This window comes from Neofelis nebulosa, chromosome 1 (assembly GCF_028018385.1).
Source record: "Neofelis nebulosa isolate mNeoNeb1 chromosome 1, mNeoNeb1.pri, whole genome shotgun sequence".
Lineage (NCBI taxonomy): Eukaryota > Metazoa > Chordata > Mammalia > Carnivora > Felidae > Neofelis > Neofelis nebulosa.
The window spans coordinates 62,427,733-62,448,772 of NC_080782.1; the positions used below are offsets into that span (position 1 = coordinate 62,427,733).

Below are 21,040 nucleotides of genomic sequence, written 5' to 3' on the forward strand. Positions count from 1 at the left end.
AGGAGTCTGAGATGACAGGGGAAGGAGGCTTCATAGCTGGGGAACTGAGGGCAGTTTCCAAGCTTAAGGCTCTTTTTGGCCTCTGATAGGTCTCAGAATCCATTACTTATCCATTGCACACGAGAGACTGTAAGTCATGACAACTCATCAATTCCCACATGCATCTATTTACCCAACTGCTTTATGGACAAATGCAATATGGCAGCTGCTCCATCCATGACATATAAGGTTCTCAGGGTCAGCCCTTTCACGTCACAGCTTTTCTGTAAACCCAATCTCCTAAGAGGACAAATTCACACAGACCAAAGGAGGAAAGTCACAGGCTTCTGTGGCAGAAGCAGTGCCTGAAAAGCACTGAGTCAGAGAAAGGACACTAGCACGCTGGTGACTTTTCCAAATTTCTGGAGCATGGTCTCCCAGGAGAAAGCTAGTCTAACACTAGGTAGTATTTCCTAGTACATTTCCATCTCTATAACATACAACAACGAGCATAGGACCTACTTAACAAAAGTTGGCTTTCTAGCCTGCTTTGTTCAAATAAACCCACACCTAAAGTGGTTTTGAAATACAGCATATAAAACATATACAAAGAATGTGTGTCCTTATCCCCGAAAAGGGTGCAGTCTCAGTCTTCTCACGGAAGATATGGAAGTCAGACCAGCGAAGCCAAATCACTCACCTCACTGTAGAGTCTGAAGAACCAGTCACAATGACACGTTCATCATACTGGAGACAAAGGACAGAGCCAGTGTGTCCCGTTAACACTTTCAAACATTCCAAGCTGGTTTTATCCCAAATCTATTGAGACAAGATCAACCACAAACAGTGATTTAGTATATCACCTTCTGATAAATGTTTTTGTCTCACCTTACTTTCTGAATCACAAAATAGAACAAACCTGCATTACAGTAAATAAGAGCAGTTAAACTTCAAACAGGTGGAAAATGACAAAAAAAGGGAAGAGGTAATATCGAAAAACTTCCAAAACAGATGTGCTATTTTGTTTACTTTGTCCCTCTAACCATTATACTTACTATATTTAATAGCCTTATAAAGGGAATTTTTAAATAAACTCTGAAAAACAGTGTGACAACATCTATTAAGAGCCTTTAAAAATGCATATCCCTAACCCATTATGATTACTTACAAAAATTTTAAAATGAAAAATGTTCGACATTTCAGAAAAATTTCAAAGTAAACTGAAAAGCTTTTAATGAGAGAATATAATGCTTCATTACAGTTATGTTTTTTAAAAAATAGAATAAAAGCCATCTATATGGTGATATAATCAATATATTTAAAACAAAAAAAAAGATGAAAAGGAAAGATAATGTAATAATAGTTGGCTTTGTTCTCTGAGTGTTCTTTTTCTCTCTTCTTTTGATCTTTCCAATGTTTTTCAAGTTTTCAATACTCCCCACATATAATAGGGGATAGGAAATCATTTATTTTAAAGATTGGATTGTTAAAAATAGATCGTGTGAACCTGTTTCTTCCTTTGTAAAATCATACTGTCATAATTTGCAGCATCCTTCAAGTTTACTACAAATAGCCAAAACAAGACATTTAACTGTCTTTCTACAACAGCAAGACTTGCTTCTAATTTCTGACCTATTAGAACCACGGTTATTTTGAAAGAGTGACTGGTGATGCAGGACTGGTACAGAATGAAGGACAAAAGGTTTCCAACCACTGTTCTAGATGATCTCTCTAAAGTGCATCTCTGCTCTACTGTTTATGTCTCATAAATGAAATGCATGCCTATTTTAAACATGGTGTGCCTCTATCAACGGCACTCTTTTAGAAACACATCCAATGTAAATGAAACGCAAGCCTGTGGTCAGCCTATGCTCTGACAAGGTCCTTATAAACCATTCTTTTTTTTTTCTTTTTAAGGTGTATTTATTTTTAGAGAGAGAGAGAGAGAGTGCACCCACGTGGGGGAAAGGCAGAGAAGGAGGGAGAGAGAGAGAGAGAGAGAGAGAGAGACCCACACAGGCTCCACATTGTTGGCTTGGAGCCTGATGCAGGGCTTGAACCCACGAACCATGTGATCATGAGCTGGATGCTTAACCAACTGAGCCACCCAGGCACCTCCCTTATAAAACATTCTCACTATTCCTTAAAGGATAACTGCTCAAATTAAATAGTAACATACGTCACTCTTGCCAGAGTATATTTATGGCTGCAGTTTATCAGGGCTATTGATTGATAAGTATTACATAAAAATAGGGTTCTGAGGTCAAATATATTTTGGAAGTGGGGAAACACTGGGTGTCTCTCTCCTGCAGACCTCAGAGTCTTTATGTGCTACTCTATCCTGTGAATTTCTTTTTTTTTTTTTTTAATTTTTTTAACGTTTATTTATTTTTGAGACAGAGAGAGACAGAGCATGAATGGGGGAGGGTCAGAGAGAGAGGGAGACACAGAATCGGAAGCAAGCTCCAGGCTCTGAGCCGTCAGCACAGAGCCCGACGCGGGGCTCGAACTCACATACCGTGAGATCGTGACCTGAGCCGAAGTCGGACGCTTAACCGACTGAGCCACCCAGGCGCCCCTATCCTGTGAATTTCTAAGGAGATACAGCATGCCGTCAACTTGAGGACTAAAAGAAATTACTCAGAAAAGAGTGGGGGATGGGGGGGGAAGCCTGGAGAAAATGTAAGACAATAACAAAAGATCTACTATTTATGTAATTAGAGTCTCAGAAGGAGAAAAAAAGAAAATGGGGCAGAAAAAATATTTGAAAAAATAATGGCCAAAGACTTGAAATTTGGTGAATGAAAGACATAAATTTACAGATCCAAAAGCTCAGTGAAAAACTTGCTAGGTATGACATCAAAAGCATGATCCATAAGACAGGCACCTAGATGGCTCAGTTGGTTGAGCATCTGACTCTTGATTTCTGCTCAGGTATTGAACTCTCAGTTCATGGGATTGAGCCCTGCATCAGCCCTGCACTGACAGTACAGAGCCTGCTTGGGATTCTCTCTCCTTCTCTCTCTGCCCCTCCCGCACCCTCATACACTCTCTCTCTCTCTCAAAATAAATGAACTTTAAAATAAAAAAACATGATCCATAAAAGAAAAAAATGGTACACTATTTTTCATCAAAATCAAAATCTCCTGGTCTATGAAAGATATCATTGAGGAAATGAGAAGACAAGACTGGAAGAAAATATCTGCAAAACATATCTCAAAAAAGGATTTGTATCCAAGGGAACCTGGGTGGCTCAGTCAGTTGAGCATACAACTTCAGCTCAGGACAGGATCTCACGATTTATGAGGTCAAGTCCAACACTGGGCTAGCTGCTGTCAGCACAGAGCCCACTTCAGATCCTCTGTCCCCCTCTCTCTGCCCTTCCCCTACTTGCACTCTCTCAAAAATAAATAAAAATATTTTTTAAAAAAAGGATTTGTATTCAGAATATGTAAAGAACTCTCAAAGTTCAATAATATGAAAACAACCCATTTTAAAAATGGACAAAAGATTTGGATACTTCACGGGGCGCCTGGGTGGCTCAGTCAGTTAAGCTTCTGACTTCGGCTCAGGTCATGATCTCACAGTTCGTGGATTCGAGCCCTGTGTCGGGCTCTGTGCTGACAGCTCAGAACCTGAAGCCTGCTTTGGATTCTGTGTCTCCCTCTCTCTCTCTGCCCCTCCCCTGCTCTCTCTCTCTCTCTCAAAATAAATAAACATTAAAAAAAAAAATTAAAAAAAAAAAAGATTTGGATACTTCACCACCAAATATACAGATGGCAAATAAGCACATGAAAAGATCATGTGCTCATCAGTCACTGGGGAAATGTAAATTAACTCAAAATGACATATGTCTACATACTTATTAGAATGGCAAATATCAACCTGAGAATACCAAGGGCTGACAAGGTTGCATAACAAAGGGAACTCTCATACCTTATTGATAGGAACATAAAATAGTACAGCCACTTTGAAAACCAGCTTGGCCATTTCTTAGCAAGAAATACAGATACTTACCATATGGGTCAACAATCCCACTCCTATGTTTTTACTCAAGCGAACTGAAAATGTAAGTTCTCATAAAAACTTGCATACGTGTTTATAGTGGCTTTATTCATAATTGTGAAAACTGGAAACACAAATGTCCTTCAACAGGTAGACGGATAAACACGCTGGGGTGCACCAGAAAGTAGACTGCTACTCAGCAAGAAAAGGGAATCAACTACTGCTAAATGTAACAAAGGAGATAATCTCATCTAAGATGCTAAGTATAAGAAGCCAAACTCAAAAAGCTACATACTGTGTGAGTCCATTTATAGACTGTTCTCTAAAAAGCAAAATTATAAGGATAGGGAAAAAAAAAAGACTGAGGAAAAAAAAAAAAAAAAGGTTGGGGCACCTGGGTGGCTCAGCTGGTTAAGCCTCCAACTCCTGGTTTCAGCTCAGGTCATGATCTCACAGGTTCGTAGTTCAAGCCCCAAGTAGGGTTCTGCACTGACAGCACAGAGTCTGGAGCCTGCTTGGGATTCTCAGTCTCCCACTCTCTCTGCCCCTCACCCCCACTCCACATGAGCACACATGCTCACTTGCACTCACGTGTGCTCTCTCAAAAATAAACTTTAAAAAAACATTAAAAAGTAAATAAATAAATTTAAAAAGCCCAGTGCCTAAGGGGAAGAACTGAACACAAAGGGGCTGAATAAGGGAACTTGTGGGGATGATGGAACTGTTCTATATCTTGATTTTTGTTATGGTTACACAATTCTTTGTGCTTGTCAAAACTCATAAAACTTTACAACAAAAAGAGTGAATTTTCCTGTATGTAACTTGTAACTTTAAAAAAAATGGCAAAAAAAAAAAAATCCTGCTATGTTTTCTTAAATACGAGAAAATAAGCTATAAACAATGTAAAACAAAATCTGTCAGATCAGCTGCCGAACATTAAAAACACAGAAATGATCCAGCTTATCTACTTTTGAAGAGTGAATGAAAACATATAAATATAAATTGCTCTATCATTCTTTTGTGTTATCACTTGAGCCTTCGTCAGCACCCATAAAAGGCAATGACTTTGATTTACAGGCAAGGCAGCAATGCCTCCACCAGCTAGCAAAGTCAGCAAGAGTCCTGTGATACTGAGATATTTTCCATGCGCACCTAAACACAGAACACAGAATGCACATGTGCTTAGAGAAGGATAAGAAGTGAGACAATCCAGGGGTCTTGTGTTAGTCTAGGGAAACACTCTGCGGTTCCTGAGAACCACACTGAGAGCTGCCAAGATGGAAGGGCACTGATGAAAACAATCTGGAATAAATGGAGAGATTCAGTGATCTAGTATCTAACACAACCACAATTCTAAGAAGAACACATACAAAATACAATCATTCACCTTAATAGAATTATCTCGTAGGCCACTGATAATTTTTTCATCATCATACTGTAAACAGTAGACACCTTTACTATTTTCAGAGCGGCACTGAATCCTCTGCAAGTTGTGTCGTCCACACCGCCAGTTAGATTCTATAGTCTGGGGGGAAAAGGAGGCAACAGATGAGTTTTTGTGAATCAACTATTCTATTAGGCTTCAGACTCTAGTGTTGCTTCCAGGAACAGCATACCAGATACCCCATCTTGGTTTGCATAACTGTCTGTGGATAGGAATCATGCTCTTTCCAAGTAAGACATTATAGCCCAACAGTGTTTTTTGTCAAACGCTCCCTATCTGGCAACCGCCAGAGGATTTCCAATGAGTTTGAAAAAAAAAAATAGCTTAGACAGAACTCAATATGCTTAAAGAATGCCATTTGCACCCAAAACATACAAATAAGTAGTAACTCACTGGGTCACTCTCCAATGCCAATTAAAATATTTGGCAGAAGACCACCACCAACATTAAGCATATACTGACAGTCTATGTATCCATCCAAGGCATTGTCTTAATCACTGAGAAAAGACATTGAACAATTACTACCTGTCAACTACTACAGAAAGAATTTTGTTATCCATTTTTAATCATCTACTAGACTGAAAGGTCCTTTAGAGTAAGAATGGCACACCTGGGCCCTGGATAACATTCTTCCATCATTCATGCAACATTTACTGAGATGCTACTTTTTTCCATACACTGACTGTGCTAGGTGCCGGGGATTAAAAGAACAGGAAGCACACTGTTCAAGGGAGCTACTACTACAGGCACACAGGTATCTAGGCACACAGTATCTGGAACTAGATCTACTCAAAAGATGTTTATCTGGTTAAATGATCCACACACTAACCTTGGAAGGAAGTTCTTATTACTTCCCTTTTAAAAACAAGGGAAGAGTTTAATTTCCTGAGGCCACAAAACTAAGTAACTAGACTAAATGGAAATTATACCCGGTTCTTCCTGACAATGAGTCCATGCTTTTCCACTAAAATATGCGGTGTCTGTAAAGAAGTATAGTCCTAGCTATTGAGGCAGTGAACCCAGAACATAAGATCGGTAACAATTCCAGATAAAATAGGAGTGCCAAATGAGTGATTAAAACTATAAGTTCTGTAGGACACTTACAGGAGAAAAACAGAACGAAGGCCTCAGACCAGTGGGCAAAGTTTAATGAGAAAGTGGATCATGCCCAGGGCACTAGAAGACCTAAGCTTTGGTAGTAGATACGAGGCATTTTTAGGATCAAATGGCACAATGTTTCTAAGAACAACCCGAGCGCCAACTCCAAATCCTTGAAATTAGGGGACTAAAATAATTGGTTACACCAGAGTTCAGGATATAGCCTGAAAGATTATCTCTGAGTAGTTAATTATATGAGTAGCTGAAAGTTTAGTTAGTTGCTCTGCTAAAGGAAGGTGATAAATCTCATCTTCATTCACAATATGCACTTAATTACTAGCTCTGCTGACATCTGACAAACTGTATCTCCTCTTATGTTGAAGGCAGTATGCTTCTGTATGCTCTAAACTGTTCAAATTTACTGAATGTTATGTGCCAGGTACTATGCTTTCATAACACTATGGTATGTGATTTAAATATTTTATAGCTAATTTAATCATCACAACTCTGAAGCCGAAATTACTGTCCTCCTTTTATAGAAAAAGAAATGGAAGGCTGGAGATAGTGATACACATATACCTAAAAAGGAAAATGTTTCATCATTTGCGGCCTCTACACTTAGCACAGGAGCCTGGAAATATAATCCCTGCCCTCAAAGAGCTCCTATGTACAGCCTTGAAAGAGGGCAGGATCGCATATTTCTAACACCCGAGGGATGCAAGGAGGTGTCATGGAGATGCCAGGAGTGAGGAAACGCTCATCTGCCCATCTGCTACCAAGTCAGAGCTTCTGAGCCAGCATCGTCATCTCCAGTAAGTTTGTGAAATGTCAGAAATAAAGAATATTCCAAAACCAAAATTAATAATAATAAGAATATTAATAATTCACCCCACCTCTGCTACCGCTACCAATGTAGATAACAGATCTGAGTATATAAGCGACTTTTAGAAAAGGGGTCCAGAAAAAAAGCCTTAAACTGAACTCAATGCTTAGAATCATTTAGAGAGCTAATGTATTTTTAGATAGTGACTGAGCCACCTCAGCATGCTAAGTATACCAGGAAAACGCTGACTTAGGAGACAGATGCACTGGTAACAAGTCTCATTCATGGCCAGTGACTCTTGGCAGTGGTTACCGATATTCAGGCTACACCCTACAGGGGCCCAGAGAGTTGCTGCAGAAGGTATGACTCCATATAAACCCAAAGTATTACAAAGTTGAATACGTAACATAACTTACATATATACATATATATGCATATATGTGTGTGTATATACACATGTGTGTGTGTATATATTTGTGTATATATTTATATATACATAATACATATATTTATATATACATAAATATATTATGTATATATATATGTGTGTGTGTGTATATATATAAAAAAATATATATATCGGGTGTTAATTTAAAAATTCATACAGGGGCGCCTGGGTGGCGCAGTCGGTTAAGCGGCCGACTTCAGCCAGGTCACGATCTCGCGGTCTGTGAGTTCGAGCCCCGCGTCGGGCTCTGTGCTGACAGCTCGGAGCCTGGAGCCTGTTTCCAAATCTGTGTCTCCCTTTCTCTCTGCCCCTCCCCCGTTCATGCTCTATGTCTCTCTGTCCCAAAAATAAATAAAAAACGTTGAAAAAAAAAAATTTTTTTAAATAAAAAAAATAAAAATAAAAATTCATACAACTGCTTTCAGTTATAAAACATAAACACTTGCTTTAAAATATCATCAAATCAGTAAAGCAGCTTTGTTACTCTATGTATTTCAATGCAAAGGGAAAGTATTTACTATCACATGGGAGACTGAAAAAAAATAATGTAAAAAGAGAAAGCAGAAGAAGCCTCATACCGAAAAGAACTTCCTATTTGCTCCCTCGAGTGGAAAATGTTTTCTAGAATTGGGCGACTTGATTACAATCTTTTACTATACCTAAAAACCTAAAGATGCAGCAGAGAGGACCAAAGAGGAGTTGGGGTGAGGCAGCAGTCAGCCTGGGGTACACCCATCCCCTGCAACGCCTGGTCAGAGAACACCGCCTGACGTGACAGCCTGGGCCATACCCTCTGCCTCTGGCCCTCACATAAGAAATGGAGGCCAGGCCCTCTCCAAAGCTCTGTCAGATAACAGGCTCTTGTTCTAAGCTGAATGGAAGTTAAGAACTAAGAAATGGCTTAGCTTTTCAATATTCAGAAAAGAGCCTAGTTTTTCTAAAATACGTTTCTGAATTTTAAAAGAAAAGGTCTGCCAGGTCATGCTTGATGGGTCGTTTTAGGGAGCTCCCGCTTAAGGCTGTGTTAAAAAAAAATTTTTTTTTAAGCTCCTGAATCACCACAGAAGTGGTTTGTTTCAAAATGCCAGGAAAGGGACACTAACCCAGCGCAGGGAACAGATGGTTTTGCTGCACACCAATCTCGTGTAACTCCTGAGACTCTACTCTTCTCAATTCCCTGGGCCACCCACAAAAGAAAGCAGCACGTCCTGCTGACTATGCCTGCCCAAAATACTACCTACCACCATATTCGACGACCTCAACTCTTACTAGAATGCTTATAAGCCAGGTCTTTAAAAAAATAAATAAATAAAAAATAAAATACTAGACCCTTAAAAATGGAAGGCAGCCCAGTGTGGTACAGAAAATACCTAGGTCAGTTAGCAGCTTTGGCAAATGAGGTGGGACTGTTTGCGCTGCAGTTTCCTCCTCTGTAAAAATGGGAAAAATAAGATCTACTTCCTTAAAACTCTTGTAAGGAGCAAATGAAATTGCACATATAAAGTGCTCATCACAGTGCCTACAAACGACAGCAGCGATGCTCCTCCTCAGCTGCGGAGAACACAGACCCAAAGGAGTAAGCTGTGACCAACAAAATCTTGTCACCAAGATGTCAGGAACGGTTGTCTCGGTCTGGGCTGGTATCTAATGCTGCTAGCCCTGGGCCCTCCCTAACCGTTCCTGGGAAGGGGCTCAGCCTTCCAGTGCATTTCAGCTGTGACTCCAGCAGCAGGGATACAGGGCATACACAGGTGCACCTCTTTAATTATGCAGATACCTGCCATTACACTTAGACATCATGTGGTGTGGCTACTGTAGAGGAGTACTTCGTGTTTTTGAGAACTTGTAAAATCCCCTTACCCTGTGCAAATTTTAAAAATACTGGGAAAGTAGCCATGATACACAGAGTATACAGCGGCATTTAAATTGGCAATAGAGTGAAAACAGATGTCTGAGTATGGAGGAATAACATTATTTTTAGAAGCCTAAACACAACTGGGTGGGTGGGCAAGTTTCAGCATTTTCTGGTCAGGACAATATTAATATCAAGTTTGCAAACCACAAAAAAGCTTCCCACTTTCCCTGAATAAAATGTGGTTTATTAAAAGGTGCGATACAACACACCATCATTTTACCAGTGGTCTATTCCAAGGAGAGTGCTTCAAAGGCTTTAATCCAGTGAATAAAAAGAGGGGAAATGCATATTACATGAAAGAGTTTATGCTACTCTGAGATGGCAACAGAGAAAAATCCAAGTTCAGGACACAGAATTCTGATTAAGTCTATTGTAACAACTCCCACCTCTCTGTTGAGAGACGCTTGGGGGCATAGTAGACCCCCAAAAGAGCATGAAAAGAGCATGAGCTTTGGACTAAGACTGTTTTGATCGTCTGAGAGTTAAATCACTGCGGCAAAGTACCTAATAGTAAGCTCACCATTAGCAGTGAGCAGAACAAATGAGACTCTAGATAGCAGGGGAAATATGGCTGCATCTTTGAGGAATGTGCCTCGGGTTTTCCAGGAATTTCTTCTCAACTCAGAGGTACTCTAAACCACGCCCTCCCCCCCCCCACCCCTTGTGGCAAGAACACCCAAGAGAAATGAAGCTTTGCAGAAAGCTAAGAATTCTTATTTATTCTCCCCAGACTTCATCTCTCACATCTTCATTTCCTCAATAATGGGAGTTGGCCACACTAAGCTAGGTTTTCTATTTTTTTTCTTATTTGTGATGGGTCAATGTAGACGGGCAAGGTCATCTGCTCATCACAGTCAAATCTAGGAATGGACAGATGACACAAGACAGTACCTGAAACACAGCTGTCAAAGTAGAGCAAGAAAAGAAGCAGCTGTTGTGTACTGGCAACTTCGCCAAGTATATGGGAACTACACAGAGACTCTGCAGGCATGGAGGGGCAACTGGGCAGGGGGCACAAGCACCCACTTGATGCTCGGGGTGTAATTTATCTTTGGCAATGTGCTTCTTAAAATTAAAACCCTTTAAAATACTACCTTTGCCATAAGTAGACTATAACAAGGCCAACTAATCTTACCTTAACTCATGCCCTTTTTTTAAACTAGCAGTCAAGGATGCTGAGTACTCACACAACTGGGGAGAGATGAGATCACCTTGAAAAGTCCATAGGCATGTAACATCACACCTCTTTCTCCTTCACTTCCTGAGTTTTCCACTTTGAAAATGATAAACAACACACTAACCCCAAAGCTAAACAGACCTCAGTTCAATTCCCATCTCTTAGTCTCAGTTTTCCCTTGTTACAGATAGGGATAATATGTACCTTGTTGTAAGAATTAAATGCAATAATCTCTGTAAGTCATACAACATAGTTCATGGTATACTGCAAGAGCTCAACAGAGGGTACCTGTAATTATTATCTTCTGCTATGAGAGTTTCATGCCAGCCATATGGTCAAGAATCAAGTCCTTGAGTCTCTGTTTGATCCATAGGTCACTGACACAACTCTCTACATGTGTGTTCACCCTGGTCAGACTAAAACACACTCCCAAAACAAAGGTAAAGAACTCTATTCTGATGAGGCACCAGTGATCTCGAGTACAAAGAAGTTGTAGTAAGTGCAGAAGAATTGTAGGTTGATCACAGACTCTATTACTCACTGTGTGATCTGGGGCGAGCTATTTAATGTTGTTGAGTCTCCATTTCCCTAGCTCTGAGTAAGGATATGGCCTACCTTTCAGGTACTGTTCAGAATGCTAAATGGAAAAGTGTATCATAAGATGCTTAACAAAGTATCTAGTACAAGTAAACGGTCTTGTAGGCGTGATACATTATTTTTTATTATTACTACTATTAGTGAATATGCCAAAGTATAAAACATCATCCCTTACACTAAGAGATCTAGCCCACAAAAATCTGGAGGAGACTCTTGTGGGCCACCAGTGGGTTTTCCCAAACCACACTTTAAGAACCACTGGGTAGACCACCATGATGTAGAGGTTTTGCATCAAATAGGGTTTTCCCCCATAGCTCTATTTCCCTCACATCTGCCTCCTCCACTAACTTTAAAATATTATTTTAGCCTGAGGAAATGGTTACGGTAGGTAGTGTCACATATTATCATGCCACAGAGTACTGAGTTCATACTACTGATTATACCAGTATTCATGAGGATTAAATAATCTGTAATGTCACCAAAATCTTCAACCTGATCAAAGTTCTTCCAGAGTTCCTATTTATTAATATTGACTTTAAACATCATCCTTCTCATAACAAAGGATTTGCTGAAATTAGTCAAGGAAATCTGGAGTTGCTTTGGAAAGAACAGTTGAAAAAAGAAGCAAAAAGTAATATAGTTTCTAATATGTATGCAAAGCAATAATTAGCACAACTATCTTGGGGTAAGAGACAGCTCCTCTCCCCTAAAACACACACACACCAATTCAAGATTCAAGTTAACAGTGTAGGAACAATTTATTCTAAGTTTTGAACTTCCAGTGGATCAAGTAATTCCTAACCTTTGATTAGTCAGGCAGAAGTTTTAAATTATTTAGCCCTCCGTAAAAGATTGCTTTACAGCTCATTTTAGGAAGTAGATGCTCAAAACAAGGGTTTGTGTTTTAAATATGATGTTCCAGTCACATTGAAATTTACCATTAACCTAATGATTCCATCAGTTCACATCTGCCTTAAAAGGGAAGGGGGTGGGGGAGAACTCCCAAAAAAGCACATGTTTCTCCATTAATGAATTTTGGCACAATAACTTTTATGTCTATCACCTGGGAGAGAGGATTACTTGACATTTGGGAAACTGAGTATAACTTTATGGGTGATACAGCACTGCCTAGCAAAGGCTAAACTTTTCGCCAAGGAGGAAATAGTGAAGTAACCAAGACCTGCCAAGAACACATGTGAAAGAGTTAATGAGAAATGCCTGTGCCTGTCTTTCCTGGTTCAAGGAAAAGGGCTAAATAATAAAACTGAACTAATTAGAACACATGAATAATATCAAACATCTCCAATGTTTCTCATCAAGTTTACAGAGTTTTACTGGTCTGGTGAAGTTACACTCAAATCCAAAATGGTCCAGGAGCATAATTTGCTGTATAAAACTCACTTAACTATTGCTTAGATTCATAGTTGAGTCATTTTTATGAAAAAAATTATGGGAAATTTACAGAGGAAACTGAGCCTTGTGCCTTCTCTAATTCACTAGAGATGGCTCAAAAATGTAAAACTGCTAACCTGAAAAACTGTGCCTGGGATTTTGGAAAATTTATCAAATTAGAATAAAAAGCTGACTTTGGACTCAGGTTTTAATTAACTGGCAACTTTGCAGAAGCATTTCAGGTTTTAGAAAAGTCAGGTCAGTTTTTACAAACAGGCATTATCTACCCTGAAGTATGGCTGCAGGTTATACTGACTGTTGACATATTTGCTTCAAGAGTTCAACTTAAAAAAAAATTACTAGCTCCATGTTTTTAGATCAACAAAACGCTCTAAGGCAACATAAAAAGTTGAGAACAAGACACAAAGAGCCCATAAAACAGATAAACCATAAAGTTACCTCTATGTCCTGGATAATCTTTGGGTATAATGACCTATAAAATGAATTGGGAGGGCCATCTGTAGGTCTGTTCTTAAACAGGTACTGATCCCTGGCAAATGGAAACAAACAGATGTTATAATCTTGCACATAAAAAGGTGAATTTTATTTAAACGTGGTGCTGACAAAGATAGTGTACCCTTCGAGTGTTTTGATTTTAACAGTTCAAAAGTAGGATTTCTGACCATTACATTTACATATTAGACACAAATGTACTTTAACTTCCAGCTCTCTAACACAATCCTGGCCTTTTATTTTCTGAATACCCAACGCATATTAATCCAGCCTTTCATTCTATAATTTAATAAAAAACGCTAATGCAGCTTTGTGAAAAACCTTACTTGGGACACATCAAACTTCTTCCCATAAGGAAAATAACAGCCCTATCCCTCACTCACACCATAGCCTGTACAAGCTGTAACTCTCTTTCTGTGCTAAGTGGGCCAGGTTATGGACACGTATAAAGGTATAAAACTGTATGTAAGTCAATGGGTCGGCTGAAAATTCCTGCCCGTCTTGCCTCCCATATCTTCAGTCAGAGCAATGACAAAAAACAAAATGTTATTGACTTTCTCATATTTTCCTTTTTCTTATCTATCTTTTGGTAATAGTATCATCACCTAAGAAAAATGTGAAAGGAAAACGAAAACATAAACTCATAGATTTGAAAAGCCAAATCACTCATTCAAACCATGTAATACTTCCTAACAGTTAATACTTGTAAAGGAAATATGCATTGCAGAAGGAATTACTCTAACAGCTTTAACTCCCCCTCCCCCACGTGCCACTTGTGACCACTCTTCTTGCCCACTTTAAAATAGGCCAACACATTTGGCAAGTCAAACTGCTTGTTTGAATAACCAAACTGACCCTATGTCCAAGAAACTTTTTTCAGGGGAACAAGCAACCCAGGAACTTACCACCCTCTTCTTTCTGAAAGTCCCTTCCACAGAGGGTCAGTGCGCACCATTCTTTCAATCAGCTTCTTCCAAAGCATTCCTTCTGAGATCACTCGCTGCCATTCTTTACATACCAGCTCTGCTGCACACAGAGACCTGGCATCCAGGTAAGAAAGAATGTTTTCTGCTATGTGATCTAAGCCTTGCTCTACAAAATAGAAAAGGCAATGAAGGAATGGGAAGGGAGATGGAAATGTACCAGTCACCATTTCTGTAAAGGTAAGAGGAATAAAGAAATCCTGAACCAGGTAACATACCTGACTAATATCAAAAGTTCAGATATACAAGTGCATGAGTACATAAACACATACACTTCTTTTTGGTTCTGAGTTTTTAAGATAAAATAACTGATGGCAGGGTGCCTGGCTGGTTCAATCAGTAGAGCATGCAACTCTTGATCTGGGGGTTGTGAGGTCAAGCTCCAGGATGGGCACAGAGCTTACTTAAAAAAAATACATTTATTTTTTTAATGGTTATTTATTTTTGAGAGAGAGAGAGAGAGAGAGAGAGAGAGAGAGAGAGAGAGAGAGAGAGACAGACAGACCGGGGAAGGGGCAGACAGAGAGGGAGACACAGAATCCAAAGCAGGCTCCAGGCTCTGAGCTGTCAGCACAGTCGGATCCCCAACTGACTGAGCCACCCAGGCACCCTAAAAATTGAAAAAAAAAAAAAAAAATGTTTTGATGGCAACAGATTCTATGTATAAAAGTGGATCCTGGACAGGTCTCTATTTGTCAGATGTTACGAAAAGAGACTTATTTGCATTCTTTTACATAACTCTTAGAAAACTACTACAGGGAAATGATTCCTCAAATTTTAAGGATGAGGCACAGAGAGGTTATTAAGTCCTCAAGGTTTCACAACTACTGAATACTAAAACTAAGATTGCAACTCCAATCTCTTGCTCCTAAGTTTGTGTTCTTTCCCCTCTGACTTACCGTCTCTCATAACAAATCATCCATTTAATATATGACCTATGTGAATCTCTTGGAGCCAAGGAGACAAAGAAGGAGAAACACTCACACATCTTAAAAAGCTTATGAAAAGTCAAGTGACAATCCAAGAGTTAAAGTCAGGTCTCCTTAAATGTATCTTTGCCAATCATTTCTTCATCTCCTTCTTATGGAGGTAGAACCCTCAAAAGCAAGAACCACATGTCTGTAAATTCTTGAACCTTATGAGATTTATCCCACACAATGCAAGGGTCATCCCAAAGACAACCAAGATTCAGAGTCTAACTGACACTGCCATCTAGTAAGGAAATCACCATTTTCATCAACGTTGCCACCTGTGAACTCCCATCCTATGGCTCTAGGCAAGTCTTCTGTAGCTACAAAAAATAAAGCTCACCTCCCAGACCTATTATAGTGGTGGGAACACTAGACGTATAGGCAGAAAATTTCAAGTCAAGGCTCACCATGTAGCAGTTCTCTGACATGAAACAAATATTTAAACATAATCCTGAAACATCACTGCCCTTTGGTCTTTTACCATTAAACAATGGTAATTACCAGTAACCACTGTCCTTTCGCATACTACCAGTAAGAATCAGATGGAAGAACTTTATAAAAAGATTTTAAAGGCAACAAAACACCATATAAGGTTAATACTTGTTCTCTTTTTTAAGATAAATAGAAGCCATATAGTAGCATTAACTTTGCAGGATGTAAGTAATTCTTTTAAACTTTCAGAGCTCAGTTTTCCTCATCTGTATAGGATGGGGATAATAATCTCTATTTTGAAAATATCAAAATGAGATGGTGCGTTAAAATGCTTTACAGACTAATGGTTTCTTCAACTCTGAGAATGACACTTTATACTCTTTCTTGATTGTGGTTTACAGGCTTTTCACATACTAATTCTCCTACTCTGGACTAGATCTAATATCCAAGCTCTGATCTGATCATAAAGACTACATACACTGAGACCACTATTTTTTCTGGTGACTGTCATTATATCACAGTTAATGCAGTCAAAGATTATACTGCCTTTATCTAGTAGTCCTATCACAGTAGATTCCTAAGATGAGTAAGATAAATAAATTCCTAGGCCTGTTTTCCAAAAAGATTTATTAAAGCAATTCCCCCATGGTGCCCAGGTGGCTCGGTCAGTTATGTGTCTGGCACCCTTGATTTTGGCTCAGGTCACGATCTCTCGGTTCGTGGGATCAAGCCCCACACTGGGCTTGGTGCTGACAGTGTGGAGCTTGCTTGGTATTCTCCCTCATCTTCCCTTTGCCCCTCCCCTGCTCACAGGCATGCTCTCTCTCTCTCAAAATAAATAAATAAACTTAAAAAATAAAATTCCCCCGAATTCTACATTTGTATGGCTAATGGAGAGGTGAAGGGCAGCTTCATGCAAAAGTTTATAGTTATCCTTACTGTAATTCACCTTTGAAGCTTAATCTGACACTTGCATGTCAACCTCTAGAATTCTGATTCTGTCATCCAGAAGAGTGGATATTCCACACCAAATCTGCATGATGGGCAAATGTAGTAAGTCTTTATCCCAAGTTCTTGGCAAACATGTTAAATGGGTCAGAACCAAGGACAGCACCCACGATTCTAGATCTGTATTTCCATCGAGGCTACTACTGTGGATCCATTCATTAAATACTCACAGTACCAATACAGAGCCACTGGTTCTGTGGCCACCCGGATGTACTACTGTCCAGCCCACATCTCTCTATTCAGTGTTCGGATATTTGGAGAAACTCTGCCCCCCATAAAGACCCTATCACCTTTACCTTTGCACCATTCTTCTGACCTACTAATCTGATAGCCTTATCCCAATCTCCCACCCCACAATCAAGTGAATTTGGTATGGTCACTCTTTGTAGTCCCTTGCTGGTGCTTCCTACATGAAGTTGGTATTGTATTTTTTTGTTTACAAGTTGGCAAGGAGCTGCTTTGTAACCCTTTTTTAACATATATAACCCAAGTTCATGACACAAAAATTATAAAAGGCATATAAGCAAAAATTTTTAACCCCTAAATCCTCTCAGAGATAAAGGTTCCTAGCATTCTGTATACATCCTTATAGGTTTACACAACCCTACACGGTCTCTTCAGCTGCAAATTAATTAACTTTGACAATCCATTTTAAAAGTCTGCCACAGTATAACATTAAATTTACTAGCCAATATCCCCCAAATACACCCAACCTCAGGTCTCCAGCTCTTAACACCAGGAAGTCTGCTCATCAGTCATCTCAGAGTACTATCCACGCAGGGCTACCAAACGCAGTTGTACAAGCTGTAAAGGGTACAACTGTACCTAGTAGCTCTGCCTACGGTTTTCTAATGTTTGTTTATTTTGAGCTGCAGAGAGAGATGGAGAGACGGAGAGATGGAGGGTTAGAGGGGAGAGAAGGAGTGAATCCTAAGCAGGCTCCATACTGTCAGAACAGAGCCCAATGTGGGGCTGGAACCCACGAACTCCGAGATCATGACCTGAGCCAAAATCAAGTCAGACACTTAACCGACTGAGCCACCCAGGAGCCCCTCTGCCTATGGTTTTCAATTACTTCTCAACGTTCCACAATTCTGAAAATCACAACTAAGTGTTCAATCACTACCCTGGCACACAATGTCTTTAGGTCTACTTGTCTATAGAAGCTGTGTGTTTCCTTTTTGTGTATCTCCATGATCATGTGCTCCTTTCTTCCATTTGCATTTAAAATCAGGGAGAACCATGGATAATCATAGGGTACTTGTACCTCTCCACTGCTAGGGCTGACAAATTTACTGACAAGAATTTCAAATTTCAGAATCTCTCTGCCCTCTACAATCACATTTTCTTTTAGCACCTCTCATCATGGGCTAATAGATTTAGCTCTTCTCTGAGTTTTTCTAATTCTGGGTTCTTATCTAGTTTCTCACGTCCTATGAGTACAGTCACCTTTCAAGGTCCACATTACTTCCATATTGTCAACTAAATCCTCCTAATTGGTTATAAACACACCCCTAACCAATTCCCCTCATGAGTCCCTCGCTCTGAGTGATGAAATGCATAGTGAGATAAGAATACATCGGATAGCTGCTTTCTCACTGCAACTCAGTGCAACTTCCTCAATGACTGCAACACCTCCATCATCTGTATCTGAGCTGGGAAAGTGGCATCCATCCAAGTCTTCTACCTGGCTGGGTGGTCCAGGAGCTGGCTCTCAGAAGCCTGTGTAGTTGTAGTTGAATCACTTAGGGCAAGTGATTTTTAAAAATAAACAGGGGCACCTGGGTGGATCAGTCAATAGGGTATCCGACTCTTGGTTTCAGCTCAGGTCCTCAAGTCATGACCTCATGATTCGTGGGATTGAGCCCCGAGTGGGAATCTGTGCTGACAGCGTGGAGCCTACTTAGGATTCTCTCTCCACCCGCCTCGCTGTCCCTCCCCCATTCATGTGTGTGCCTGTGGGCTCGTTCGTTCTCTCTCTCTCTCAAAAAAAAAAAAAAAACAACAACAAACCAACTTAAAATAAAACAAACAAAAACACCACCACCAAAAACAGATTCCCTGGACATTTTTTTGGTCTACTGAATCAGCATGTTTACATGGTGAAGACCAGGAATCTGTCTTTTTAGAAGTGCCACCAGATAATTCTGATACTGGGAACTACTGCCTTATAGCAATTGATATCCTTTTTTTTTTTTTATTTTTGGGACAGAGAGAGACAGAGCATGAACGGGGGAGGGGCAGAGAGAGAGGGAGACACAGAATCGGAAACAGGCTCCAGGCTCCGAGCCATCAGCCCAGAGCCTGACGCGGGGCTCGAACTCACGGACCGCGAGATCGTGACCTGGCTGAAGTCGGACGCTTAACCGACTGCGCCAGCCAGGCGCCCCAATTGATATCCTTTTTAGTCTAGTTCACCATTAGACTATCACTGAGTTTCTACATAAGGAAATCTCAAACACATCTTTCCTCCTCTTTCAAATGCCATCACTCCAATCCAGCCACAACTCCATCATATCTAGAAGACTGACTTCCCTTGCATAATGCTTTAAGTTCACGCCATCAATTCCAGGAGGCAGGGCATTTCAGTCTCTTGGAAAATGCACTGGCTGTAGAGTCAGATAACCTGGGTTGAAGCAAATCAGTTTTCCTTTTTGGATCTCAGTCTCCCATAAAATAGGAATAATATTAGACTCCTGTCATGAATGATCTGATATAATGTGCACAGTAACACTCTGACAACAGTTATTCTCAATATCCTCATTTTACAGAGAAGGAACTTCTTAGCCTTGTTGGGAAGGTTAACAGGAGAAGGCTACGAAGGAGCCAGATACAGAGCAGGCTCTTGCTAGTGTCAGTCTCTGCTCTCCTTCCCTCATCTCCAAATCCCCTTAACTGCTACCATTGGTCAAAGAAACTAAGCAATGTTGCTCTTGTTATTTTCCACAAAGAAAAACGCTGAACAGCTCCTCTAGCAAAGCACTAAAGCCCATTCTAACATCTTGGTGCTAAGTCGCATATCCCCTTAAATGTCAGCATAACAGGAATCCCACAACCTCTACGAGAACACCTTAGAACAGTATCCCCAGGAGCCAAGCAGACCATGTAACTTTCTCGTTTCAAGCCTATTCAGGACAAAGAAGTTACTGAAGAAGGTGGGCCATCTGCTCAGGCCAGAAGGTGCTTTGAAGTGTTAAAACTAAGCATTTTCTTAAGTACCAATATCTGGCTCTGATTTCTCTATCTTGCTGAGACCCACCCCCCACCGTCTCCCACTACCACCTCCCTTCCCAAGGCAACAAGAGGACACATTATGGTTTCAGAAAATGAGGCCAGAATACGGCACACACAATGCTGAAGAAGTGCTTCTGTTGCTAATTATAGGCACCAGACGAAGGTCTGGAAAAATTTCAACAATAAATTAAAACAATTAAGAGGCACAAATTTCAAAGCTCAGTATGTAAACAACACTATATCAAAATGAAACTCAAATGTATAATGTCACTTCAATGCCCTTGACTACAGCCAGTTTTAACACAGCTGCTTAGATCATACAATTACAGAAACTTTTATTATTTTAGAAACACATTTCAAAGGGCAGCTGCAAAGAAACTTCCTTCCCCACCCACTCCTGCTGTCCCTTCCTAGTCACAGATCTAGTGGTAAAATCTGAACTTAGCAACCTTTTGAAAGAAAAAACAATGCAACTGCTGACAGCAATAGGATGTCAATGGATGCCTTTAACTTGGCATATACAGACCTAAGGATTCAGACAGAAATGAAGTGAAATGACCCTCAAGTCACAAAGTTCAACATTTTGTTGTCCCAACAAAATGGCACAAGCATCTACCTCTATGATGTCAGGATGAATCAATTCAGAAATTAGCAGGTGAATAATTAAAACTTCCTGGCAACAAATCTTACTACCTCTGGAGAAGCAGGTGTTTCCTGTCTCTCCAGGTTGTTTTTTTTTTTCCTTTTTTCTTTTTCTTTTTAAAGCTACCATCCTCACAATACCCACCAGATGTCAGGCATATTACATTGTCTTTAATCTTTACAATATCCCATGAAGTATTATTATTATTATTCCCATACAGATAAAGACACTGAGGCTCCAAAAAGTGGGCTCATGTAAGTATCAAGTGCAGGGGTTGGGATTCAAATCTAGGGACTGTCTAAATCCAACACCCATACTCTTTCCACTCTGTCATGCTGGTCCTTGGCCCTACATCCAGCCTAAAGCCTCAGCTATGCT

At 40.0% G+C, this 21,040-nt stretch overlaps 1 protein-coding gene across 8 annotated transcripts in view; it reads right to left on the bottom strand.

Moving 5' to 3' along the window:
• The window catches only part of FBXW11 (F-box and WD repeat domain containing 11), a 122,599-nt gene that overhangs the window by 17,390 nt on the left and 84,169 nt on the right, over positions 1-21,040 (bottom strand). For all 8 annotated transcript variants that reach the window (XM_058723441.1, XM_058723438.1, XM_058723437.1 and 5 more), the window contains 4 exons: positions 14,297-14,483; positions 13,338-13,428; positions 5,372-5,509; positions 680-798 (listed from right to left, as the gene is read on the bottom strand). In XM_058723441.1, coding sequence (XP_058579424.1) covers positions 680-798; positions 5,372-5,509; positions 13,338-13,428; positions 14,297-14,483 — 535 coding nt within the window. The remainder of the gene's footprint in view (positions 1-679; positions 799-5,371; positions 5,510-13,337; positions 13,429-14,296; positions 14,484-21,040) is intronic.